The sequence below is a fragment of the Notolepis coatsorum genome, assembly GCF_963971535.1.
Source record: "Notolepis coatsorum genome assembly, chromosome: 1".
Taxonomy (NCBI): domain Eukaryota; kingdom Metazoa; phylum Chordata; class Actinopteri; order Aulopiformes; family Paralepididae; genus Notolepis; species Notolepis coatsorum.
This window is the reverse complement of record NC_140165.1, coordinates 13,164,129-13,192,045: the sequence shown is the minus strand read 5'-3', so window position 1 is coordinate 13,192,045 and position 27,917 is coordinate 13,164,129. Positions and strand designations below refer to the sequence as shown.

At 42.6% G+C, this 27,917-nt stretch overlaps 1 protein-coding gene across 1 annotated transcript in view; it reads left to right on the top strand.

Moving 5' to 3' along the window:
- nufip1 (nuclear FMR1 interacting protein 1) overlaps positions 1–27,547 on the top strand; it is a 36,840-nt gene extending 9,293 nt beyond the window's left edge. The window contains exons 6-10 of the mRNA XM_084336019.1: positions 3,561–3,653; positions 5,304–5,473; positions 10,097–10,222; positions 24,925–25,151; positions 26,722–27,547. Coding sequence (XP_084192145.1) covers positions 3,561–3,653; positions 5,304–5,473; positions 10,097–10,222; positions 24,925–25,151; positions 26,722–27,336 — 1,231 coding nt within the window. The 3' untranslated portion in view covers positions 27,337–27,547. The remainder of the gene's footprint in view (positions 1–3,560; positions 3,654–5,303; positions 5,474–10,096; positions 10,223–24,924; positions 25,152–26,721) is intronic.
- The last annotated feature ends 370 nt before the right edge of the window (positions 27,548–27,917 follow it).

Here is a 27,917-nt window from a genome sequence, read left to right as displayed (position 1 = left end):
TAATAATAATAATAATAATAATAATAATAATAATAATAATAATAATAATAATAAAAAAATAAAAACATTTTAAGAGAATCTCAAATACATTATTTTATTTAAGTGTAGGCTATAGTTAATGTTTTATTTTTTACAGTTTTTGTATTTTTCTGACATGGGGGCTCAACAATAAATGACAATCAGAAATGTCAAGTTGCATGTTGTTATTCTAACCAGCTTAGACCCCGACGCTCTGCATCTTCTGGCCGCCTCAGACCTACTCCTATCCGAGCTCCGGGAGGGTCATCAAAGAGAAGTCGCCTATTCTCAGTCCTTGCCCCACAATGGTGGAATGAACTACCCACCCCAGTTAGGACAGCCGAATCACGTCCAATCTTTCGCCGTCGACTAAAGACGCACTTCTTCAACCATTATCTGAATAAAAAAATATATATCTAACCGTACTGTCATGCACTTGTCCTAATAAACTAACCTACACTGTAGCACTCAACACTTTGATGAACATTGTTGCTCAGCTGATAGAGTTGTGCCCTTCCTGATGGCTTGTCGTACAGAACTTGTAAGTCGCTTTGGATAAAAGCGTCAGCTAAATGACTAAATGTAGTTCTGTTGCATTTCCAATTTATTTATTTAAATTATAAATTGATCAGGTATCGATAAGGGAATCGATAAAGAATCGAATCGATAAGCAGAATCGATAATGGAATCGTATCGATAAAATCCTATCAATTCCCATCCCTAGTGGTAATATGAAGTTCAGTTGGTTCATTATAAAAGATACAAACCTGACAACAAAAGCACTTAAATGTTAAATAAAAGGACCACAGTAATGAGGCAGGAGGAACATATTTTTTTTCACTATAATGGTAAAATTGTTATTAAAAAATGTGCCCCTAAAAAATATTTTTTGCCCCTAAATTTCTCATTTAGGGGCAAGTGTGCCCCTAGTGAAAAAGCTTAGCGTACAGCCCTGCACTGGCCTAGCTTAAAATTCTGAGGTGTTTTTGGTCAAATGCTAGGCTAGGTGGTCCATATCCGCTTCCATTCATTTGTCTAACTCTGGAGAAGATGGTAAGTCCATTTCTCATAATGCTGGCATGTCTCACAATCCCACAGTCCAATGCTCTATAAGATCACTGAATCAAACAGTATGATGGCTAACAACAGGGGTTGAAATTCCTTTTTTATCTCCACAAGGCTTTTTTGCCCTGCATTGAAATGTTATGATAAAGTGCTATTAAACATCCTTATAATAAAAAATGCCCCATGCATTTTCGTAATCGCAAGCAATCTCAAAACAATTACTGTCATCGGGTTCGATAGTTATATAATTGCATGTTGTCTCTGAACAGCACGCATCAGAGAGAGAAGGAACGAGTGTGAGAGAGGGAGAACGAAAGAGCGAGTGCTACTGGAACAATTATGAATGCATTTATTTTTTAAATGCATCAATCTGGTGCACTTTGAGGGTGCTTTTAAATACAACAAGGTCATAGACGGATGTTTCACAGACACCAAGCAAAGCTGTTGCATTTCATGACAATCACACAGACCATCGTTCACACCAAACTTTGAGGGGAGGGGGCAGGGAGCTCTGTGTTCCGTCCTATGTATTTGAGCACACCTGACGACCTGGGCTGTTGTTATGCAAAGACAGATGGCCATGTCTGTACTCACTTGGGTACTTGTCTTTGCATGACAATGGCTCAGGTCATCAGAGACCTGAGCTCAGAGGGAAGAGGGAACAAGCAGCCGTCTTCCGTGTGGTCCTAGTGCCGCATCGCGTCACCGTTTATTATCGTGTAACATTGTTTTGGACTGTAACAAAGTGCAGGGGACAATAACTCCCTTCTGAAAACATGCAGGGGACATGTGTGTCGTCGTCCCCCCCCCCCCCCCCCCCCGTTAATTACACAACTGGCCTAGCTTAAAATTCTGAGGTGTTTTTGGTCAAAGGCTAGGCTAGGTGGTCCATATCGGCTTCCATTCATTTGTCTAACTCTGGAGAAGATGGTAAGTCCATTTCTCATAATGCTGGCATGTCTCACAATCCCACAGTCCAATGCTCTATAAGATCACTGAATCAAACAGTATGATGGCTAACAACAGGGGTTGAAATTCCTTTTTTATCTCCACAAGGCTTTTTTGCCCTGCATTGAAATGTTATGATAAAGTGCTATTAAACATCCTTATAATAAAAAATGCCCCATGCATTTTCATAATTGCAAGCAATCCCAAAACAATTACTGTCATCGGGTTGGATAGTTATATAATTGCATGTTGTCTCTGAACAGCACGCATCAGAGAGAGAAGGAACGAGTGTGAGCGAGGGAGAACGAAAGAGCGAGTGCTACTGGAACAATTATGAATGCATTTATTTTTACTATACACTGTTTATGGAACACACACATTTCTTGCAAACAATTGATAAGATGACAGACATCCTTTTTATTTGTAATGGTGTATATAGAGCTCCTGTAGAGAGTTTTGTGCACATATTGATTTGTTCAGTTTGGCTGAGCCTCGTTCAGCCTCAATCCGCAGTTCCTGCCTCCGAGCACAGTGCTCAAGGCGAGACAGAGCGGAGAGACGGAGAAACGGAGAGCTCACAGGGAGCAAGGCGCCTGAATATTAATAATTTTTATATCCATTTTGAAAACTCATCCTAAATTCATCCGAAAATCAATTTACATCTTCCCCAATCCAATTTGTATCACCCCGGGGATGATGGAAGGTCCTTAACGGTTGCTAAAAATAAATTGCACATAATCCCACACACATCCACAAATATATATGGTTTTGTACATGCTCATTTACTCTCAATAACTGTTGAAACTAAATTAATGTGTGCATAAATCTGCATTGTTTTTTGGCGAAGTGCCCCTTTAAGCTCAAGCCTTAGGAAGGATCACACAGGATTAATAAACCACATTTTTCATTTATCAGTTCAATTAATTGTAGTATTCAATTTTTAGTTTTTGTTTGATGATTTAATGTTATTGCCTCCAGATATTTCCGTGACATGAAAAGAGAAATTAAATTAAACTTAAATTAACTGATTTTCGAGGGCATTTTTGCCCCAAGCCCACGTTCATTTCTAACCCTGGCTAACAACCGTGCATGTTAATGAGTAGCCTATTGGCAACTTTCAGTTTTGATACTTTTAGTTTATTTATTTAACGTGAATTCCTTGTCTGTTCATACGCTGCACCATTTAAAGGCGATATGGTAGTAAAAAAAAACGTATTTAAAATACTTATTTAAATGTATTATTGCAAGTATTTGAATGCAATCTAATGGCCTGATTTCTACAGGTGGTGTCCCTTGTCCCTCTTCCCTAGCAGAGAACCTAAATGCTTTGCTCGTTATGTCAGCATTTTGGTCAGCAGAGGGCTCACTAGACTGCAGCCCTGTGTCTTTGGGAGTGGAGTCATCATGGGACTCCTGTTCCCAATGACTTCATTACACTATTACACCACTAGATGGTGCCAAGTCTCCAGATTATTTTTCTTCCAGTGAGTCTCCTTTGCTAAACTGGGGGGTTCTTAACTGTCTTTCAGGAACTACCCAACACTCGAGAACCTGGAGAAGAAGAGAAAGGTGACGGCAGCCAGGGAGGTGAGAGGAGATGTCCTGGAGACGGCTGAGTTTGGGTATGTAATGTTCATCTATGTATGCAAGTAAAAAAACATAAAGTATAAAAACGTAAATTGTGAGATTGTCTCTTGCTCTCCTCATATGGCAAGCCAGGGATCACGAATTGACCTGTCTCAAGCCCCGCCCTCTTTTCCTCCATCTTCCAATGACAACTCCAATCGCTTCCCTCAGACAAACTTTAGGGGGATTAAGAAAACGGGGCGGGGCTTGAGACGTCAATTCAGTTGTACCTTTTTGATTTCAAGTTTCTTTAATAGTTGTCATACAGAAGTACAGAATACTTTCATACAAAATGCTTCTTACTGTTACGCTCCAGAGACTGTGCTAGACAAGATAGTATCAAATAACATAGTATAGCATGTAATTTAGAAGTAGAAAATGAGGTCACAGTGTTCAGTATAGACATATGTACAATGTTCGATGCAGAATAGACGTAACTGAGTTACGATATAATATACAATACTATGCAGTGTACTAATGTACAGTACTATATAGTGCAAAGCAGAAATGGGATGAGGTACAATTTAGGTACAATTTACAGTAAGGTGTACGAGTTGTAGTGCAATCCTTCATCAATAAATATAAAGTGTGGGGAGTGGGTGCTACAGTGTGTTTGTTTAAAGTGGGTGTGTGCTATAAAGTGTGTGGAGTGGGTGCTACAGTGTGTTTGTTTAAAGTGAGTGTGTGCGTGTGGATGTGTGTGCTATGTGCGTTTGGTGGTTGTTGTTGTGTAGTGTTCATTGTTCGTTTAGCAGCCTGATGGCCTGGGGATAGAAGCTTCTTCTGAGTCTTTCTGTGCTCGCCTTGAGACTCCGGTATCGCTTGCCTGACCGCAGCAGTTCAAAGAGGCAGTTGTTCGGGTGACTGGAGTCTTTAATGATTCTCTTAGCCTTCCCCTTGCAACGCTTGTTGTAAATGTTCTGGAGGGTGGGGAGCCCCCCTCCAATTGTGCGTTCGGCTGAACGTGTCACTCTTTGTAGTCTGCTTCGGTCTTGTGCAGTGCTATTCCCAAACCAGGAGGTGATGTTGCCAGTCAAGATGCTCTCTATTGTACATGAGTAAAAGTTCTTAAGGATCTTCTGACTGACTTGGAACTTCCTTAGGCGCCTGAGGAAGTAGAGGCGTTGTCGTGCCTTCTTCACAACACTGTCAATGTGTGTGGTCCATGTCAAGTCCTCGGATATGTAGGCTCCGAGGTACTTAAAGCTGTTGACTCTCTCAACCGGTGCCCCGTCGATGCTGATTTGATATGCTTTTAGGATTAGGGTTGAACTGATGCTGGTGTCTGTGCTCAGGTCAATACCGGGCTAAACCAGGATCATCACTATTGTAGGATTTGCAAAAAATTTGATGAAAAGCCTAACCTGTTAGAAATCAAAGCTACTCCCATTATCTGCCATGTTAGATCTCTCCAGTGGAGATACATGGGGGTTATATCTCAATCATTTTTGTACACAGACCCCCCAAACCAACAGTCTTAAGTCTATAGTGTTCAGTTAAAGTATCGGATCAGATTGCTACTCTAGGTTTTGTCGATATTGAAAGCTTAGGACTCAGAATTGGTATCTGGAAATGTGACTTTGCTGCGGCTCTACACCAATGGTCTCTTTTCAAACTAATCAAATCGTGGAATATTGTGTTGCCAGGCGAATGAGAGGCAGAGGTCGTGGGCGCGGCAACAGAAGGTTCCAGGGCGGTGCCCCGCCAGGCACCCAGAGCCCGGCTACTAGCTGTGCTCCAGAGCGGCCCCAACCTCTCGCCCAGCCCCCCAGGAATGGGGACCCACTGGGGGCCCTGGTTGACAGCGACCCTGTTGGTGAGTGAGTTAGCTAGCTGTGTTTTGTCTGATGGCAGCGCATGTTCAAACAAGACCGTCAATGTGCCAAGAGTTTTTTTTTTTTTTATTTTTTTAACCTTCTCTTTCTCCTATTTTTCTCTGATTTTCTCCCCGTCCCAATTTAGTCGTTGTGCCAATTCCCCCTTTCCCCTACCTGGTTGCTGTACGCATGTTCTCCCACGAGTCGGTACAAGGGTGTCCTGATGTCGAACGCACGCTTCCTCCGAGACGTGCGCCGTCAAGCCAGTGACGCTCTTTTCACTTGGCAGCGAGGACTCCCATTGGTGGAGTGTAACGCGTGGGAGGGCACGCTATCTCCACAAAGTCCTGCCCCGCTTAGCAAGCGCCGAGACCTGACCTGTAGGCGTCGCTGTCCACAATGCCAGATTCCCACCCGCCAGCTTTCCCACCCCCTAATACTGCCAATTGTATTAGTATGAACGGCCAGCCAAGCTGGTAGCAACGCCGAGAGCTGGGCTCGAACCCAGCGTCTCCTGTGTTGGTGACGAGTGCAATCTCCGCTACGCCACCTGACCGCCCCCAATGTGCCAGAGTTTGACACAAAGGCCCGCTTGACATCGGATGCGTTGAATATTAAATAATTAGGTGAGTGTTGATGGATCATTTGAATAATAAATAATTAGGTGAGTGTTAACGGATCATTTGAATAATAAATAATTAGGTGAGTGTTAACGGATCATTTATTAATAATAAACCATATTATTTTTATAGCACCTTTCATACAAGAATTGCAGCCTAAAGTGCTTTACAGCTGTACAAATAGACATCAAATTATAATAGGTTAGATGGAATAAAAGCAATGCAGACGATAACAATACAACATAATCATCAAAAATGGCAGCATGAACAACAATAAAATAGCTCTCATCTACAATACAGTAATTAGTGTGGTTGTAGTGATCAGTGTGGATGTAGTGATCACAGTGTGGACCAGGGTTTCCGTTAGAAAAAATTGTTGCCGGTCTCCGTGACCTGCAAGATTTCAATCTACCGGACAAATGAGATTAATTCCGGTCATAGTTTATTGAGCTTTAAAACAATTGATAGGCAGGCAATATAAAGAATGTCATCCTCAAGGCATGTAGATTTATAATATTATTACTTAAAACTAGGCTACTTTTGCGTATAGTCATTAATTAATATATTCCAAATAAAATAAGTCCCTCGATACGCCGTGCTGCTGCTGACTTGAACTAAAATAGACCGCGTATGTGGGCAGTCGGTCCGACACTAAACAGCAGTCTGTTATAATCACATTTTTATGAGCTAACGAATTCCGTTATATTGGACATTTGTATTAATTATATCAAGCGAAGAACTGAGAAAGCAGAGAGACGGCAACATTATTGTGGTTTGCGTGACGACTCTCTCCACCTCGCAACGACTTATTTGCAAAGAGTATGGCGCTGCAGAGAAGCTGATTTAGCTGTTATTGGCTCTTTTCTGGGAACCGCACAGCAGCGCCCCCCACCCAACATTGGCTGAAAATGGCCAAATTGGAGTACTGCTGGAATACTGCATTGTGCCGTTGCCTCTCTGGCTCTGCAGCTTCACACAAAAGTCCGCACACCAGCACTAAGCTCTCGCCGACAACGTCGTTGTCATTATTAGAAGCAACGAGGAAACAAATGTAATGATCGTTTCGTTCATCGCATAGGCTATTTAATTTTACCCTATTTTAATACAATTCAAATAATCAAATTGTGCTTAGACTCAGGGAATTATTTTCACCGGACATTAAGACCGGAGATATTAAATAAGTCGGACTTCAACAGATTTTGCCGGTCAAAAACCGGTAATTACCGGCTAACGGAAACGCTGGTGTGGACACAGCGTGGATGTAGTGATCAGTGTGGATGTAGTGATCACAGTGTGGACACAGTGTGGATGTAGTGATCACAGTGTGGATGTAGTGAGTGCCAAGTGGCAGAATGCACCGAAAGGCTAATCATTTGAATAATAAATACTTAGGCAAGTCGAGTGTTATTGGATCATTTTAATAATAAACCTGATTAGGTGATCTGTGCACATCGCTACAACAGCTGGAGAGCAAGAAAGCGCTCTTGTCTTCTGCTGTGACTTCACCTCACTGACTGATTGAACTGTGAAGCTCAAACGGGTCCACTGACGACGCAGTCTCCCAGGTACTGCACAACAACACCCTTTCTCACGTTGACAGTCAGAAGGGGGGCTATGTGAGATTGCTGTTCATTGACTATAGTTCAGCTTTCAACACCATAGTCCCCACCAGACTGGTTGACAAGTTGATCGATCTGGGTCTGAACTCCGCCCTGAGCGCCTGGATCCTGGACTTTCTGAGTGACGGGCCCCAGGCGGTCAGGGTGGCGGGACATACCTCCAACCCAATCACCCTGAGCATCGGGTCCCCCCAGGGCTGTGTTCTCAGCCCCCTGCTGTATTCACTGTACACACATGACTGTGTGGCCAGGTTCAGCTCCAACTCCATAGTGAAGTTTCCGGACGACACAGTGGTGGTGGGGCTGATCTCTGACAACGACGAGAAGGCCTACCGGGAGGAGGTTGATGTACTGGCACGCTGGTGCCGGGATAACAGCCTACTCCTGAACATTGGTAAAACCAAAGAGCTGATCGTGGATTTTAGGAGAACACAGCAGGGGACACAAAAGCCACTGTGGATAAATGGGGCTGTGGTGGACAGGGTGAGCAGTACCTGGGAGTCTGCATCACAGAGGACCTGACATGGACAACTCGCATAGACACTGGTGAAAAAAAGGCGAAACAGCGCCTCTACCACAAGATACTCCACTCCTTCTATTCCGGCCGGGGCTGTAGAGAGCATTCTGACTGGGCACATCACTGCCTGGTTTGGAAACAGCACGGCCCAGGACAGGAAGGCCCTACAGAGAGTGGTGCGCTCAGCAGAGCGTACTACGGGTATTGCACTACCACCCCTGCAGGACTTATACAACAGGTGCAAATCCAGAGCCTGCAGAATAATGAAAGACCCTCACCACCCCAACAACAGCCTGTTCAAGCTGCTGCGGTCAGGCAAGCACCTCCGCATATACGCAGCAAGAACAGAGAGACTAAGGGCTAGATCCACAAAGAATAGATTGCACGGAGCAAGTTGCACCCTTACTTACAATTCATTATGAATTGAAAATGGGGGACCCTGATGTAAACAAGACGAAAGTCTTTCTCTGGTCTGCATCCCCTTAACAATTGTGTGTATTGAGCCGTACTGTATTGTACCCATTCTGCAATCTGTTGATAAGATTTCCATTCAATCAATCACCATGCAGATTGATTGATTGAAAAGTTTTATCAACACATTGCAGAATGGGTACAATACAGTACGGCTCAATACACACAATTGTTAAGGGGATACAGACCAGAGAAGACTTTCGTCTTGTTTACATCAGGGTCCCCCATTTTCAATTCATAATGAATTGTAAGTAAGGGTGCAACTTGCTCCGTGCAATCTATTCTTTGTGGATCTAGCCCTAAGGCTCAGCTTCTTCCCTCAGGCCACCCGAACACTGAACACTGATCTCTCCACACACAAGCACACATGAACAATCATACACATACACACACACAACACACATTCTGCACTCGCTCACACACAAACGCACCATAGGTCACTTTAAACGCACAAGAAAATCAGAAATAATCGGTATCGGTTTCCAAAGAACTTTTTTTTTTAACATTTATTTAACCTTTATTTACCCAAGCAAGTAAGAACAAATTCTGATTTTATTTATTGTCAAAAGTATGCATAATGTTGTGTTAATTCCACAACAAGAGATATGTAATGTTAATTACCTGAAATTATTTTTATACTATTTAGTAGGGATGTCCCGATCACATTTTTTTGCTCCCGATCATGTGATTTTGAGTATCTACCGATACCGATCTTTCCCGATCCGATCAAAATCTTTTTTGTATTATAATTTTTTTTCATCCCAATTTCTCACATTACATTCACCCTGAATGTTGACGTTATCCAGGTGAAAAGTTAACTTCATTCAAGCGAGGCATTGCAATCCTTGACATAAATCATTTGATGTATAATTAATTAAATCAAAGGAAATGCGTTTGTTTTGGCAAAATTCTTCTGCTCTGTGACAATAAATAAATTAATGAAGATATGCAATTTAAACCCAAAACTAACGCCTCAGTATGAGTTTAAGACGTGAACATGGTCAATTTCTTTTGCCGATCCCGATCTTCGATCTATTTCGCTACTTTATCAAATTTTTGTTTAAGTCTATATTTTGTGAATATGAAGGGGGGACTAGCAAAGTAAGATTTTCATTGTATGGTTTAACCGTCTGTGTAACTGTCTGTTTAACTGCATATGACAAATAGCTTGAATATTTAATGTCATCATTCACTGTCATGAAACATTCTGAGCATTACAGCCTTTGATCAGGAATTCTTCTCGGAATCTTAATCCTCTATGCATGTATATAATTCTTCACAATAACGTAACGTAGACATCACAAACGCAGGCGTGGGAGCTCACAGAGAGGGAGGAATAAATGGACAAAGAGAGGCATGAAAATGTACTTAATCCTTTAGTCTGTGTGCTTCCAGACTCTGACCGGGAGGAGACGCCGGGCGGGCTGGTGGTGGTCCCCAGACAGATGAGCTCGGGGCTGGGGGCCCTGGTGGCCAGCTACGGCTCCCTGACAGAGAGCGAGAGCGACGAGGAGCCAGTGGGTGAGTTCATCACCGCCTCGATTACTTCCAATATGTTAAAAAATAATCACAGCCATTAAACCAGAGGTAGCAACACAAACATGGTCCCTTTTTAGATTTAAACTTATTTCATACGGCCAACAGACCTTCCTTTGTTCAGCTGCAGTACTGTGGAACAGCCTGCCCAGCAGCATTAAACAGGCCCCTAGGTTAACTGGCTTCAAAATGTCTGTACGAACATGGCTATCGGTATAGGAAAGAGAGGGTAGCATATTTGTTTTTATTTCATCTTCTATATATGCATATAGTCTCAATGTTTTATGATGATGTTCAATGTTTTATGTTGTATGTCCTGTCTCTTAACACTTTGACTGCCCAAGTGTAATTCCTTATTAGTCCCTTGAATGCCCAAGGCCACTTCAATGTTAACGTTAATATCGCCTAATCTATGTTTTAAATTATGGCTATGTGTCTAATCTGCCCGTCGCTTATCAAAGGCTCGTTTTCCAGTCAACATTGTCAAATCAGATTGTTTTTTTATCGCTTCATTTCCGTGTTCTACCATTCTGAAAAGCACTCTGTTTCACTGAAAAAATAAGAGATTCCCTGATAATCGCCTTTTCCTGGAATATTCTAGAACGTTGTCATTTGTCGGCCTATTTATGAATCGTTTTCAAATAAACGCTAGATGATCGATAGTATATGTGTATGCATGCACGCTCGTGCCGCGCGCTGAAAATCGCTTCTCCTATTTCCTGACGGCGCACAGTGAAACAGCAATATCACATAATCACATAAAAGCTTATATATCTGTGAAAATGAGTCTGATTATCCTTAGACTTGTAACATAGATTCCTTACCTGAGATCAGATGGTATCCAAATGGATTATTCCAATTCCTGATCGCCATTCGAAAAAATCGCTCATTTGATTGATCCATCGTGTATACAGTAAAACACATATGTGACCACGACCAGTGCTTTAGCCCACATGTCTCCATTTTCATTTTCCAGATTTTTCCAGATTGTGAAAGTACAGAATGTAAGCTTTCAAATGATGTGTCATACTTTGAAATATGAGAATGTTTTGAATATCATATATTCATTTAAATCTTGTAACTCAGTCTGTTGTCTAAAACACTCAAGGGGAGAAAACGTCTCTCAAAGATGTTCACACTTCAGCTAGTTTGGGGGGGGGGGGGGGGCGTGGACAACTACCCTCACCTGAATGTGTCCATCGTTAACGTTAATGACTCTCTCTGTGTGAATGCCTTTACCTGGCTCAGTGAATCTGAATCCCAACACGCAGCTCTATTCAGATGCAAAAATAAACCCAGCCCCCACCTCTCTTCTGTGGAGAGCACAAACTGTGTTTCAAAATGGCCTTTTTTAAACACAGAATTCTTACAATTAGAGTTATTATATCTGTTCGCTGTTGTACTAAATATGTTCTTCAACTCTCGAACTGTAGTTATATATAAAAAAAAAAAAAAATCTTTTTTTATTGTGTCTATCTGTCATTTCACCCTGGCGACTTGTAGGCTACATCACCAGACTGGGTCACATATTCTCCGAGGCTCCACAGTGAACTCTGGTAGACCCCGGTTACATGAGTGAGAAGTAAAATGTGGAGTGCAGGGTTTTTTTTCTCATTAATTTGCATTTGAGTTCAATCCAAAAGGGTGAATTACCACCTGGGAGACGATAGGGGGCGCTTTTTTTTTTTTTTTTTTTTCATTCACATCTGAGCGCCTGAGGTAGCTGAATTTCCAACGGTCGGCTCGGTTGATGAAATATGATTTCAGAATTCAGATCGCTAAAAAAAACGAATATTCTCGTGAGTGGGCATTCAACCCGGGGGGTAATAACACGAGAACTTGTGGGTGGCATTCAAAGTGTTAATACCAGGGACCATGGTGGAAATAAGTGCTTGCATTTGATCATGTTTTTATCCCTTGGATGATGTCTCTAATCCACAATAAAATCAATCAATCAATCTGCAATGAGCGGCGCTAGGGTGTGACAGTGTGGGTGTGGGTGTGTATCGTTAGAAAACATTCTTCTGAGCGGCACATCGGGAGGTGTTTGAGCAGCCTGGCTGGGAGACCTATCCACCTATTCAAACAGGCTCGTTATCTAACGTCACCATATACACACACCCAACATGCGTGAGGAGGGGAACACGTGTGCTGGGACATGAGTAACACCACCAGCATAGGTGTGGAGATGGAAGTGTTGTTCACATGGTGATGTGTGAGGGTAGTCCCTGGCACCACACACACACACACACCAACTAGGGATGGGTACCGAATCCGGTACTTTTAACGGTATTGTAGGATATATCATTAGATGGGAATAAACATACTCAGTCTGTGGATTCGGTTAACAAGGTTTATTAGCCAGACAGATCAATTCATTACAAGGTAGTTAGAGAAAATGGCTGAGGCTTCCGCCTGGGTGATCAGCTACATGACCCAAGACCAGAAGAAAGAATCTCGTGGGGAGGGGCCCTTCATAGTGAGGGGGACCCCATGAGAGGGGAGGGGTAGGGATTAGAAGAGGGGGATGTCTTTATGAAAGTTAGGGGCCCCTCTCAATATATATATATATATATATCGACAGAATCACGTCGGTACTACCAACTCGCACGCACACCGCTTCAATCGCTGCCGTGGTGATTTATGTCAAAATCACTATTCCAATGCTTGGTATCTACATCAGCATAAGAAATGGCTTAAAAACATAATTATCCCAACATACATTTTTGAAAAGCATCTTGAAAAGTTCTTCACACAAGGACTTCATGAGAACTTTCTTAGCCCTTGTGTGGTGTTTGAGTTTTTGTTACTCACACAATGTCTGGTGACCCACAACATTATTGGGAATTTATGTAGAACTATACACAATCTATCTTTTCAACTTTTAAATGGTACATTACATTGCATTACATTACAAATCCACACAAAATACACACAATCTAGATGGAATATATGGTCAACGTTTCCCATGTGGCAAGACATGAATGGAGATATATACTGTACCGGTGTATATATAAATGAAATAAGGTGGAGACAGACGGTGAAGGTAAATAGTGAACCTTTTTGTAAAATGTCTACCATGTTTACTTGTTTTCACCTACAATTTCCACACTTTCAAGTAATATACATGTGTAGGTTTTTTTTTTAATCGGGTCACAGACCCGAACACCACAAGGGTTAACGCATTTTACCCACCGCATTGAAACCCACTTGCACTCGCAGGGCTCTACGCTAACTTTCCCCCCAAGGAGCACATGTGCTCCTAAATGAGAAAATGTAGGAGCACACAAAGTAATTTAGGGGCACACAAAGAAATGTAGGAGCACAGTGAAAAAATTTCAAGTAACAGTTTATTAACAAAATTTATTACATGCATATTATACTGTGTGCGCATACTAAAGTGGTCTGCACACGGCGGGCGACCGACGTCGCCTGGCGATGCGATTGTCTGTCGCTCAACGACAATCGCCTCGCCCCCCACACCAGACCCGACCGTTCACAGGTATAATAATGTGTCGCTCTGTGTAGCTGGGGGGTGTGGTTACTTGTTTCCCCCCGGAGGGAGATATAGGAGGACGGACCGGACGTTAGGTTGTTGTGAAGCGAGCGTATTAGCAGGTAGCTGTGTTGTGCATTACGAGGGAAGTATTAACCTGTAAAACCCATATTGAGCTGGAATTAAACCACCATATGCGAATACAACCTCTCCTCATTCTTCCTGACATTACTGCATGACTGATCGCTACAATACGTTTACTAGGCACCGGTGTACAACTGATACACCAGTAGAAGTCATGTTATTTCCTCATTGTCCTTTCTGTGTCGCCTCAAAAAATAGGATCGAGGCGATTTTTAGCCAGGCGACAGAAATAGTTGCGCGATCGTCGCTTCAAAATCTCCTGCCGTGTGCGTTGTCTCATTCATAACAAAGGAGGCGATACAATTCTGTCGGTCGGCTCGCAAAAAAAGTCGGTCGCTTGGCTAAAATCGCCCGCCGTGTGCGGAGCCCTTAACACTTTGACTGCCGGGACACGTCTTTTCACGTCTTTGCTGGCCATGCTAAAGTTATATCAATATTTCAAAAATCTGCGATCGGATTCATATTCCCCCTCCGCTGGCCTGAGATCCACCAGCAGGACCCACTGAGCTCTCTGGCGGTTCAGGAGCGCCATCTGGTGGCCGATCGGCGCAATCGCCACACAGGATATTGAATAGAGGTTGTCATGACGACCGTAGTACTTCCGGGCGCTCGCTATGGTTCATGGGACTCTGGCTCGTCACGCTACACGGTGATCGATTGGCAATAACTCTATAAACAACATGATTTGGACGTATATACCATTATACAAGCTGGAGATGGACCGGGTAAAAATATATCCCATAATGATAAAATTTCTACTCGACGATGATCGCCCAACGGCGCGCGGAGACTGGGGTGAGTTTTAGCGTGTAACGTTACCGTCTTAGATACTAACTGCTATTATCAACATTTGACCCACATTAGATGATTGGTATAACGCTGCCCACGGAATTATAAACGCCCCCTCGCCCCTAATAGGGCTGTCAATCGATTAAAATATTTAATGATTGTCCATAGTTAATCGCAAATGAATCTCATATTTTGTATCTGTTCTAAGTCTACCATAACTCATTCAGCGCCAAGCACGGAAAAAGTCGGGTTAACTCGCCATGCGTTGAGCGCCAATCACGAGTAATCTCGGGTTTTAATCGTAATTTTTTTTTATTGGCTATATCCATTAATTTTTCCGCCTATGCCTTCCAGCCGGTATTGCACATCATTGAAATCCCTCCCCATTGGGCTGTGCAGTGATCTAAGAAGTCCGGTCCAGGTTTTCCTACTCCGGCATGACTAACGTTATAACACAGAGTTTGGGGAGACTCAGAGCAGCGTGGATTATGCCTTTTGGACATATAACGTTCAATCAATAAACGGGATCAATATTTGGAATGGCAATCAGGAATTGGATTCATCTTTTTGCATTACATCAGAGATGAGGTAGAACACTATATATCCAATCTTGCGTTGATCTGATTTTTTTTTCTCACGCGATCGCAGCTGTCTGTGTATGTGCTGTTTACCGTTGGTGGCAGGAGGGGGGGGGGGGTGCGCCGGTCCAAGCCCCATTTCATGGGTGCATGAGGAAGGATAACTATAATCTAGCATTGATTTCAGGAAGATTCGATAACCAGGCGAAAAATGACTAGTGATTTCACTAAAGGGCTATTATTGCGTCTTTTCCTGGGATTACGAAGAATATACTCATATTCAAAATGGTATAAAACGGAAATGTACATGAAAGAACAATCTGTTTTTTGCATGTTGACCAGAAGCAACTCACTGACAATCGACTTATTAGATCCATAGCTATAATATTTCATATATTTTAACACTTTGATCGCCGGGGGTTAAATTCATAATTTACCATCCCTCGCCAGCCCTATTTAACATGGAGAAGTTCCCCTTCTTTGCAGGGCTATAACTTTTTAAATGTTATTGCTAAATTGACATTACTATGGCCCATTCAACGTCCTATATCTATTGTTCAGGGTGTAGCAACATTATACTTTTTCATTCACATATTCATACTAAAATACGGTCTAAAGTATAAGTATGTTTTATCGTTTTCTGCAGGTTTCTCCAGAACTTGATTTATAGCCCTAAATGCATTATATTGATGATCAAATACAGTTTGGTAGGAATCTGTGCGAGATAAAAAATGTCAAATGGACGTACTTCTAGAAGTTACTACGTATGATCTGATGATGACTGGATGGGGGGGGGGGGTCGTTTATAATTCCGTGGGCAACGTTATATCATTCATCTAGTGTGGGTGATATGATCATTAGAGCAGTTAGTATAGAAGACATTAAAAAATAATGCTGAAACTCACCGTAGCTTCCTCTCGCCGTTGGGAGATGAGCGTGGAACAGAATTTTTTCTATTATGGGATGTTGAAATATCCGATCCATTTCCAGGTTGTATAATAGTATATACGTCCAAATCATGTTGTTTATCGAGTTATTGGTAACGGATCACTATCCGTTGTGATCAGCTCGAGTCCTGGGACTATTAGCGAGTGATCGGACCGAATTGAAATGAGCACCAGCTTTCACTTCCTGTTTATGCCCTGGGCGATCGGCCACCAGATGGCGCTCTTGAACCGTTGTAGAGTTAAGAGGGGCTCACCAGTACATCTCATGTCTCCGGGGGAGAAATATGATTTCGATCACAGATTTTTGAAATATTGATATCAAAGACGCTGTCCAGCGTCTTCGGCAGAATGAGCATGGCGGGGAAAGACGTGTTTCAGCGTCAACAGCGATTAAAGTGTTAAGCACTCGCAAGTTTTGCAGTCTCCCCATTGACTTACAGCGATGGCGTTCTACCCAGAAGGTAAACGGCGACCCCTGGCGCTGAATGAGTTAAACGGATCTTTTTCAAGTTTGAATACTCTTATCAACATGAGTCGACAAATGCTTGATTTATGCAAAAAATGCATGATTATTTATTGCCACAATGAGAAATACTGTCCAGAATCTTCAAGTAACTAAGATGTGCAAACTGCATTGTAAAAAAAATTATAATAATAATAAAAAAAAGAATTATGATAATGAAAAGCCCAACAAAAAAATAACAGATTGGCATACCAATTTACTAACACATAGTAATGATTACTAACACAGTAGTGTGTTGAACTTTACATTGCACTGTTGAACTATTCATCCCCATTTTTTTGTTTAAGCAGCCATGTAACACAAAAGGATGACCCTCATTTGCAAATTTGCATCAAATTAAAAAGAAACAGTGATGCACAAAATAACTTAAAAGAAAATAATAATTTAAAACAATGAATAAAGTGTGCATGAAATAATAGGGAAAGACAAAGTTAGGAACATGTTACATTCACCCACAAGTGCTGAGGACTCGCACCCCTCTCTCTCACACACACACACTCTCACATCTCTTTCTCTCTTGCCTTTTCCTCATCTCTCTCACCCCCCCTCTCTCTCTCTCTCCCACACACTGAGTCAGAAACAAACATAGTATCAATGAGTGTATCAATAATACACCTGATGGAGACTCAGTGTTCAGGGTAACAGAGCATGAGGTGAGACGGATCTTTAAGAAAGTGAATATCAGGAAGGCAGCAGGACCGGACGGCATCCCCGGCCGCGTCCTAAAAGTCTGTGCCGACCAACTGGCCCCGGTATTCACTGACATCTTCAACCTGTCCTTGGAACAGGCTGTCATCCCCACCTGTCTGAAGAAGTCCACCATCATCCCTGTACCCAAAAAATCTACGCCCGCTTGCCTCAACGACTACCGCCCTGTAGCCCTCACCTCCATAGCCATGAAGTGCTTTGAGAAGCTAGTGAAGGGCTACATCTGTTCCTCCCTCCCCATCAACCTGGACCCTCTGCAATTTGCATATCGCCCCAACAGGTCCACGGAGGACGCCATAGCCCATGTGCTGCAGACAGCAGCATCACACCTGGACAAGAGGCAGGGGAACTATGTGAGAATGCTGTTCATCGACTACAGCTCAGCATTCAATACCATAGTCCCCTCCAAACTCATAGCCAAGCTCAGGGACCTGGGCTTGAACTATGACCTCTGCCAGTGGGTCTTGGACTTCCTGACGGGCAGACCCCAGGTGGTAAGAGCCGGCAACTGCACCTCCTCATCCATCACGCTCAACATAGGGGCCCCCCAGGGCTGTGTTCTGAGCCCCCTCCTCTACTCCCTGTACACACATGACTGCGTAGCACAGCGGAACAACAACACCATCATCAAATTTGCTGATGACACAGTAGTGGTGGGCCTGATCTCTGCCAACAACGAAAGGGCCTACCTGGAAGAGGTAGAGAACCTGTCACAGTGGTGTCAGGAGAACTGCCTCTCCCTGAACGTCAGCAAAACAAAAGAGATGATTGTGGACTTCAGGAGGTCGGGGGTCAAGGACTACAGCCCCCTCAGCATCGACGGGGCACCGGTTGAGAGAGTGAACAGTTTCAAGTACCTCGGAGCCCACATATCCGAGGACTTGACATGGACCACACACATTGACAGTGTTGTGAAGAAGGCACGACAACGCCTCTACTTCCTCAGGCGCCTAAGGAAGTTCCAAGTCAGTCAGAAGATCCTTAGGAACTTCTACTCATGTACAATAGAGAGCATCCTGACCGGCAACATCACCTCCTGGTTTGGGAATAGCACTGCACAAGACCGTAGCAGACTACAAAGAGTGACACGTTCAGCCGAACGCACAATTGGAGGGGGGCTTCCCACCCTCCAGAACATTTACAACAAGCGGTGCAAGGGGAAGGCTCAGAGAATTATTAAGGACTCGAGCCACCCGAACAACTGCCTCTTTGAACTGCTGCGGTCAGGCAAGCGATACCGGAGTCTTAAGGCGAGCACAGAAAGACTCAGAAGAAGCTTCTATCCCCAGGCCATCAGGCTGCTAAACGAACAATAATCACTATGCAACAACCATCAAATGCACACAGCACACACACCCACACGCACACACTCACTCAAACAAACAACACACTGCAGCACCCACTCTCCACACTTTAGATCACACAAACACACTTACACTTTATATTTATTGATAAAGGATTTGCACTACAACTCGTACACCTACTGTGAATTGTACCTAAATTGCACCTCGTCCCATTTCTCCATTTCTGCCTTGCACTATATAGTATTGTATATTAGTACACTGCACAGTATTGTATATTGTATGGTAACTACGTCTATTCTGCATCGAACATTGTACATATGTCTAAACTGAACACTGTGACCTCATTTTTTTTTACTTCTAATTTTACTATGTTATTTTATTTCATACTTATCTTGTCTTGCACAGTCTCTGGAGCGCAACAGTAAGAAGCATTTTGTATAAAAGTATTCTGTACTTCTGTATGACAACTATTAAAGAAACTTGAAACTTAAACTTGAAACTTGAAGTCTAGTAAAAAAAACATTAATCTCGCGATAAAGAAAATAGTGGCGTTAAAATAATTTTGTGTTAACTTTGACCGCCTTAACACTTTGAGTGCCACAAGGTGGCGCCAGAGTTGGCGATTCAATGCCACCATCGGCGCCAATGTTGCGCTTAATATCGCCTAATCTATGTTTTAAATTATGGCTATGTGTCTAATCTGCCCGTCGCTTATCAAAGAATCCTTTTCCAGTCAGTGCTGTCAAGGCAGATTGGTTTTTTATCGCTTCATTTCCGTTTGAGAGCATTTTGAAAAGCACCCGTTTTGAGGTAAAAAAAAACAGTTAATTCTAGACCATTCTATGATAATCGTCTTTTACTGGAATATTCCAGAACGTTGATATTTGTCGGCCTTTATGAATCGTTTTCAAATAAACGCTAGATGATCAATATTATACGTGCACGCAAGCACATTCGAGCCACGCACGGATAATCGCTGTGTTCATTTCTTCTTGGACTTTTACAGTGAAACCGAAAGAGCCCATTTCACAAAACAGCTTATATCTTCATCAAAATTAGTCTGATTATCCTAACACTGATAACATAGATTCCTTACCTGACATCAGATGGTATCCAACTGGTATATTCCAATTCCTGATCACCATTCGAAAAAATCGATAAGTGTATGGATCCAACGTGTGTACAGTGCAGTACATGATTCCGCTGGTCTCAGAGGCTCCAGAATGAACTGTGATAACCCCGGCTGCATCAGTGGACTGGAAAATGTGGAGTACAGGATTTTTTTCCCCATCCATTTTCATTGAGTCCATTCCAAAATCCCTTATGTCATCTGGGAGACGATAGGGGGCGCTTTTTTCCACATCTGATTGCCGGCGGCGCTCGGGTATACTAGGGTAGGCTCGCGTGATGCAATATGATTTCAGATCGCTAAAAAAAAAAAGAGAGAGAGAAATCTCGTGAGTGGCTTTCAACATAACTATCGGAAACCCGAGATATCTCGTGAGTGGCAGTGAAAGTGTTAATTGGTAAACAAACGTATTGCTGAAAATATACACTATGACTGCTGTTGTGACATTGTTAGGGTGTTAACTCTTGGATACATTTGAAAAAACGCTAGTTTGATCTGTAGAGATAGATTTATGAGTAATATGTCGTATATGAATTTCCCCCAAGGGGATCGATAAAGGAATATCTTATCTTATGTAGTGACACTTCAGTTGGACAGGGTGTTCTTCCATCCTAAATATTAAATTTTGAACAGTAGCCAGACTGAAAGGAAAGTGTATAGAGTCTTCTAGAAAACGAAAGAGCAGGATACATCCGTCCTTTGGATGAGACGCCAAACCGAGGTCCTGACTGAATTCGGTCATTAAAGAACCCAGGACGCCTATCGCAAATAGTAGGGGGTTCCCTGACGTTCCTGGCCAAATTCCAAATCAGGTCTCTGACATCAAGGCCACCTTAGTTTAGTTTAATTATTTAGCTCATTATTTAAAAAAAAACTGTGCTAGGAGGGAACGAAGCCCAAAGGGCTTGTACAAAGTTCCACTCCCATCCTATTGTCCATAAACATGAACAAAATACATGTAAACATGGTCTAGAAAATAAACTCAAAACAAGATCAGAGACATAAAGTAGACACTATAGCGAAAACATGGAAGATTGACCAGTCAATAACGAGAACAATTCTTATTTTTTTTTGTACAAGAAGGCAAAGGAGATATGGACAGTATATAATGAAGAAAAAGAACAAGCAGCCATACAGTAACACTGATGCACAGGAGGAACTTAATGTGTTGATGATTTATGATGAGATTCAATTAGATTTGAATTGTTTTTTAAATATAGATGAGGTTGTTGACCTCAATGATTAACTTAGTGTTCCAGAGTTTAGGACCTCTAAAGCTAATGTTGTATTGATGGCTAGATGTCAGACAGAAAGGTAAGTGGAGTTTATTACTATGGTACATCCCTTCCCCTTAATTGACTGATATCAATCCCCGTCTCCTGAGCCGTTCAGCCATTGTGTAGTGGGATGTGTGCCTGGTGCCAGTGTATGGCAGCCATTGAGCCTGCATAGCCCAAGGTTGGGTGCTACCAGTGGTGGTGAAGGAGGCAATTTCCACCCTACATTGTGGGGAGCGCTTTGAGTGTCTAGAAAAGCGCTATATAAATGTAATTAATTATTATTACATCAGTGCGCTGTAGAACCAACGAACATGGCTGCGCCATTGAACCCGCGACATGCATACCCACCCCTGTCTGCTCACAATGATATGTATGTTTCAAATACATTTGCTCGATTCCAATTAATCAAGTCCCGTTTTAAACTGGATACCAAACAGAGAAGGTAAAGACTACCTTTAAACTGTAATCCAGAACTATTTTTTTCCACTGTAAAAAATTTGCGCGGCTGGGTAGCGCTAAGCACTCGCCTACCACCGCAGTGACTCTGGGATCGAATCCCAGCTGTCAGCGGTATCCCCGGCTTGGTCAGTCGTCCCTACTAACACAATTGGCAGTGTTAGCCGATGGAAAGCCGGTGGGGTAAGTGTCCTGGTCGTTGTAAACTGCGACTCCTACTGGTCGGTCGGGGCGCCTGTTCAGCAGGGAGGGCATCTGGGGGAAATGGCATGAACCTCTGCACGTGTTACGTTCCCTCATTGAAACTCTACACCCTCCCCAGGCCGACAGTGGGGCAATGCGCGCAACGACCAGGAAGGGAATTGGCATAACGACTAAATTGGGATGGGTGAAAAAATACAGAAAAAGCCCAAAGATTAATAGAATAAAATCAAAACTGTTTAACAGTAATCCAGACCTATTTTATTGCACTGTAAAAATAATTATTTTATGTCTGCACTGTAAACATTTTATGTCTATTCTATTCTATTTTATTGCACTGTACTATTTTACTGTCTTACTCTTTTTATTATTCTTGTCTATTTTTAAAACTGAATCAAACCATAAACAAGGTGGCCTATTGGGATGTTGGATCCTAATGTGAGAAACTGATTTTATATATTTGCACTTATGTGCTTATTTTATGCCTGGCTTTTTCTGTTGTGAAGCACTTTGACCTTCAATTTTTTGTATGAAAGGTGCTCAGCGTTTCCCACAGGATTTTCAGAGACTGGGGGGTGAACCTCCGACCCTCTAGGGGGGTCCAGGGGCATGCCCCCTGGAATTTTTATTTTTTTGTAAATTTTAAAGTTAAATGCATCAATCTGGTGCACTTTGAGAGCAAAATAAAGAGGCTAGATCTATGATGAACTTTGTGCTCAAAACACAAAATCGACTAGACTAGTGCTTCCCAATCCTCTCCTCAAAGCACCCCAGCCGTTCAATGTATTTGTTAAATTCCACCACCAGCACACCTGATTCAACTTAACTAGCCCTTTATTAGTTGAATCAAGGTGTGCTGGTGGTGGAATTTAACAAATACATGGAACGGCTGGGGTGTCTCAAGGAGAGGTTTGGGAACCACTGGACTAGAGCATACATTTGAGCCATCAAAGAAATGAAGCAAACGTGGTTACTAGGGCTGACCTTCGAATTTTTTTTGGCAATCGAAGCTTCGGGGCCGAGCTTCGATTTTAATTCGAAGCTTCTAATTTAAAAAAAAAATTATAATTTTTTTTTTATATATATATATATATATATTTTTTTTTGTATCTTATGTTGTGGGACTTGTACAGCACTTTGGTAAACTTTGTTGTTTTTAAATGTGCTCTATAAATAAAGTGGATTGGATTAATGAATTAAGTAGCCCCTTTCGTGACTGTGACGCAGCCAACACGGCTGTGTGATTTAATTCAAGGTGGATCGCTTTTGTCGTTTGAACAACTACAGATTTCATGGGAACTACCAATCCCCCAAATCAAGAATGTTTAAGATGAATGAAGTAAGATTTTGATTATTTGAAATATGGCCTGTGTAGACTAAATTATGCACAGAATTATGTCAGTCTACAAGGTCCGGATTCTACATGGTCCGGCAATGTAGACCTTGTAGACTCCACTACAGACCAATTATCAGTGAATGTTCATGCATTTTTAAGAAGGGCTACTTCCACAAAAAAACAAAGAACTCACCAAAACATCTCAGTAGCACCTTATCTAAATGTTCTATTTCATATATGGAGATTCATATTTATTTATGTATTGCATGCATTTCTACATTTTATTTCCTATTTTGTTTATTCATCCCAGTATCTTTCTTTCTTATGTGTGGAATTCTACAAGGCATTTACATTCACATTTACATTTAGTCATTTAGCTGACGCTTTTATCCAAAGCGACTTACAAGTTCTGTACGACAGGTCATCAGGAAGGATACAACTCTATCAGCTGAGTAACAATATTCATCAAAGTGTTGCGTGTTACAGTGTAGGTTAGTTTATTAGGACAAGTGCATGACAGTAAGGTTAGTTGGGGTTAGATTTCTTTTATTTTATTTTTTAAATTTTATTTCAGATAATGGTTGAAGAAGTGCGTCTTTAGTCGACAGCGAAAGATTGGACGGGATTCGGCTGTCCTAACTGGGGTGGGTAGTTCATTCCACCATTGTGGGGCAAGGACTGAGAATAGGCGTGTAGGTGGTGTATATGTGTTTGAGGATGATATCCTTCAAACAGGCAATAGTGATGATATAATTTGGGCAGTGCTAAGCTGGGTTACTTTCCTCCAGTGTATTTGTCCCCCGGCCCCACCCAATGGCCCCATGCACACACACACACGCGCACACACACACACACACACACACACACCGAAGTAAAAAAAAAAAAATTGATTTTTTTTTTTTTTTTTTTTTTTTTTTTTACTTGGATTTTTTTTTTATGTTCGAAGCTTGTGCCATCGAACGAAGCTTCGAAGTATTTAAGACAGCCCTAGTGGTTACCTGTGTTGAACTGGTTTATTTTTTTTAGAAAATAAAAGAATATACTGGATACATCACTGATACATCCCTATTGGCAAACTTTATATTAAAAAAAAATACTAAAGAGAAAAAAATTATTCACTTTTTTTTTGGGTTCATTATACAACTGTGGCGGGACTAATTAGACAGGCCGCCACAGTCTAGGTAATTAATGGAAAACCCTGGTGCTATACAAATAAAATTAATGAGTTATTTCCTCTTGAGCTATTTAGTTATTGAAATATTTTTTTAATTATATCTCTGGTAAGCACTAGATTTTAAAGAGGTCCTTCTGGACGACTGCGGGAGACGCAATGTTATGAATGTGTGGATTTTAAATCAATATATCAATTAGTTGACCCATTAGTCCCATCTACAACTAGTCGACTAAGAATTTCTTTAGTGGAGGACGGGCCTACTTAAATGACATATTGCTCAGTGCACTGCCAGTACACCACGAGGCATTTCGTCGCACACTTCATTTCATGCCGTATATTTTGAGAACCTATTTCTTACAGATTTTCTTTTTGTCATTAACTACTTACGGACGTAGAAGGGATCCGTGCTAACTCCTAACAGGACAGCGTCTCGTGTCCGTCCTCCGCTTGACGAGCCGCAGTGCTGATGTGGGCCTTAAATGTCAGCCGTCTGTTTGCACAATAAGCAAAACCTGTTTATGTGAAAATGCCATCGCAATACGGTCATCGCTAGTTAATTATATGTACTATGAAGCGTGAACTTTAAACAAAATACCCCCCCCCCCCCCTGCTTGTGTTTCAGCCATTCCCATCAAGAGAGCCAGTGAGCTGGTGCAGGAGAACCAGGCCCCCCTGAAGACGTTACCCCCGCGACCCCAGGAGAACCCCCCCCTCGCCACTGACCCCCACACTCCTGGCAGAGGAAGAGGAAGGGGTAGAGGAGGAGGAGGAGGAAAACGACGAGGCAGGGGAGGTAGAGGAGGATGGCACGATGCTGCCCAAAAACGACGTGCCACCCTGCTGGAGATGGTATGGTTATCGGATTCAAATTCAGATTTTTTTTTTATTTATTTAATTTTATTTGCCATTATGCAACGAGTACAATGGAATTCTTACTCCACAGCATAAAGTAATAAAAAAGTTATTAACAGAATATAAAAAGCAGGTATGTATAATATACAATACAATGTGCCATAACATAAGTACAACTAAGTACAAGTAAATAAAAATAGAAATCAGTACACATTTTACAAGTTAAAAATGGTAAATGGCTGCTTTTTTATATAGCGCTTTTATCCAAAGCGCTTTACAATTTGTTATTCACATTTTACCCATTCACGCACACATTCACACACCGACGGTGGAGACAACCATGCAAGGTGCCAACCTGCTCATCAGGAGCAATTAGGGGTTAGTCTTGCTCAAGGACACATTGACACGCTGCCCGGGAGAAGTGGGAATCGAACCGGGAACCCCCGGATTGCCAGACGACTGCTCTACCTCCTGAGCCACTGCCGCATTATATTGCACATTATATTGATGCACGAGGGTGCAGTAAAGTGGCTATCAGGGAGCGTGCAGCCATTGACTATAGTATTTATTTATCTAGACCATTTCTATGCAAAGTACCTCATAGACTGACTGTCACTAACTCTCATGGTTAGCCACTCTGCCCCTAGTGGTGGTTCACAGGCATGGCACTTTGTATGAGACCAGTTTAATCTGTGTGAATGCTTCCCGTCTAAGACGCTATGTGTCCTTGTTTAGAGATCATTTGAATATTGTAAATGATGGTAAAGTTCAGTGCAGTCATAGTCCAGACTTGCAGTAGAACCTCCTTGGTTGGCACTACTGCCTCACAGCAAGAACGTCTGTGTGGAGTTTGCATTTTCTCCACCGTCTTTGTGTGGGTTTCCTCCTGGTACTCCAGTTTCCACCCACACCATAAAAAATACGTGCTTGCTAGGTACATGCTCCTGCCAACCATTACCCTTGGCCAAGACACTGGCATTAGAACTAGAGTTGGTCCCTAGGTGCTGGATTATGGACTCCCACTGTTCCTAAATTGTTAGGATGGGTTAAATGCAGAGGACAAATTCCTGGTATATGCAAAAATACACTCGTCAGACTCTTAATTCGAATTTACCTATCTCAAACCCTGCCCTCTTTTCTTGATCCTCCAATCACAACAACAACCGAGGAAAGCAACAGTTATGATTGGAGGATCAAGAAATAGAGCAGGGTTTGAGATGGGTCAATTGTAAGTGAACTTCATTCCTTGAATGTGCCTGCCGTCAACGCTCCAGTTTCTGACCTGAACCTCACAGGAATGAAGATATTCAGCTAAACCATCTTCGTTCCTGACCGGTTCACCGTAAAATGTTTTAGAATCCTGGCCTGAAGCTATTCCAAAATAGAAATTCATGCACGCACATTCTGAAATCCTTTTGAACTGCCTAATTTGCAATGTAATAGTTTTTACATATTTGAGTACAAGCGATAGAATATATTTTCTTATTACTGTAGAGAGACTGGTCAGAATATAAGTCCATGGTTCACATAACCATGGCTCTACTGTATTTCCTTTCAATCTCCTCAGTTGCTGGCCACAGATGTCCGCCAGGAGAGGAACGTGCTCCTGCAGTGTGTCCGGTACATCGTCAGAAACGACTTCTTCGGACTGGAGGGCAAACCCCAGGGCCCGGTCGGGGCTGAGGCCGCGCTGGGCGGAGAGCGCCGCACGTCACGGGAAATTACATCAGAGGAGGCGAAGGATTTGACGGGAAGCGCAGCCGTGCCGTCGCAAGACGCCACCCGCGAAGAGCCACACGTGGTCCAGCGGCGGTCTCCTGAAACCAAAGTGTCGGCCGGCGATGTGCACCACGAGTCGAGACCTAGTGAAGCGATGGTAGATGGCAATGCCACAGGCGGCGTAGTTGACCGGCACGTGCCGAGTGGAAACCAGCATGTAACTGACACTTTAGAGAATGAGCGTGACCAGAGCGGCTCGTGGGGTGAGCGAGGCTGCCCCGAGCGACCGCAAGGGACTTGGGCGATTGCGGCAGACGACGAGACGACGCGTGCTTCCGGACGAGTTCTCGTCCTGGCCGCCGAGGAGGCCGCAACCCCAAAACCTAACGAGCTTGATGAAGCTTCCCGTATCCCCCGTATCTATGACGATGAGATATGGGAGATCCCAGGTGGTAACATATAAGATCCACGTGAGATTTTAATCCGATCGTGGATCAGATTTGATCTCGTTTTGTAAGATCTAAAAATATAAAGGTTTGACACTTTCAATCTTTCGATATATATATAATTTACCTTTTGACCTGTTTCTGTTTACGGATGTAATTGAGTTATTTTTCTTGACATAATGTTCATGTTAGTGTTACTAACGACGACACATAAAAAAAATTCATGTACCATACGTTTCTGTCGATTTTCTAAATAAATGACGTGTTGGATCATTGACAAGTAATATACTTTTGAACGTTTTCATGTGTGCTGAAAACGTGTTCTGGCTGAGAGAACAAGCTATTATTCACCACCTCTGGCTTGATCTAGATAAGGGTTAGCTTGATTCCCCCCCCAGCACCATATAAACACTGCATCTCTCTCTCCCTTTCAGCTGAAAGTGCCGTGTCGGCCTAGTTCCCTCCAGAGTATAAAGGAACGGTCTTGAAGTTCAGGTTGAACGTTTACAGAAAGCCTGTCTTGCATATCTCTGTTTACCCGCTGCAGTTTCAGCGCATTGCGCAACCTTTGGAGTCATACTTGCATAGTGGAACTTTC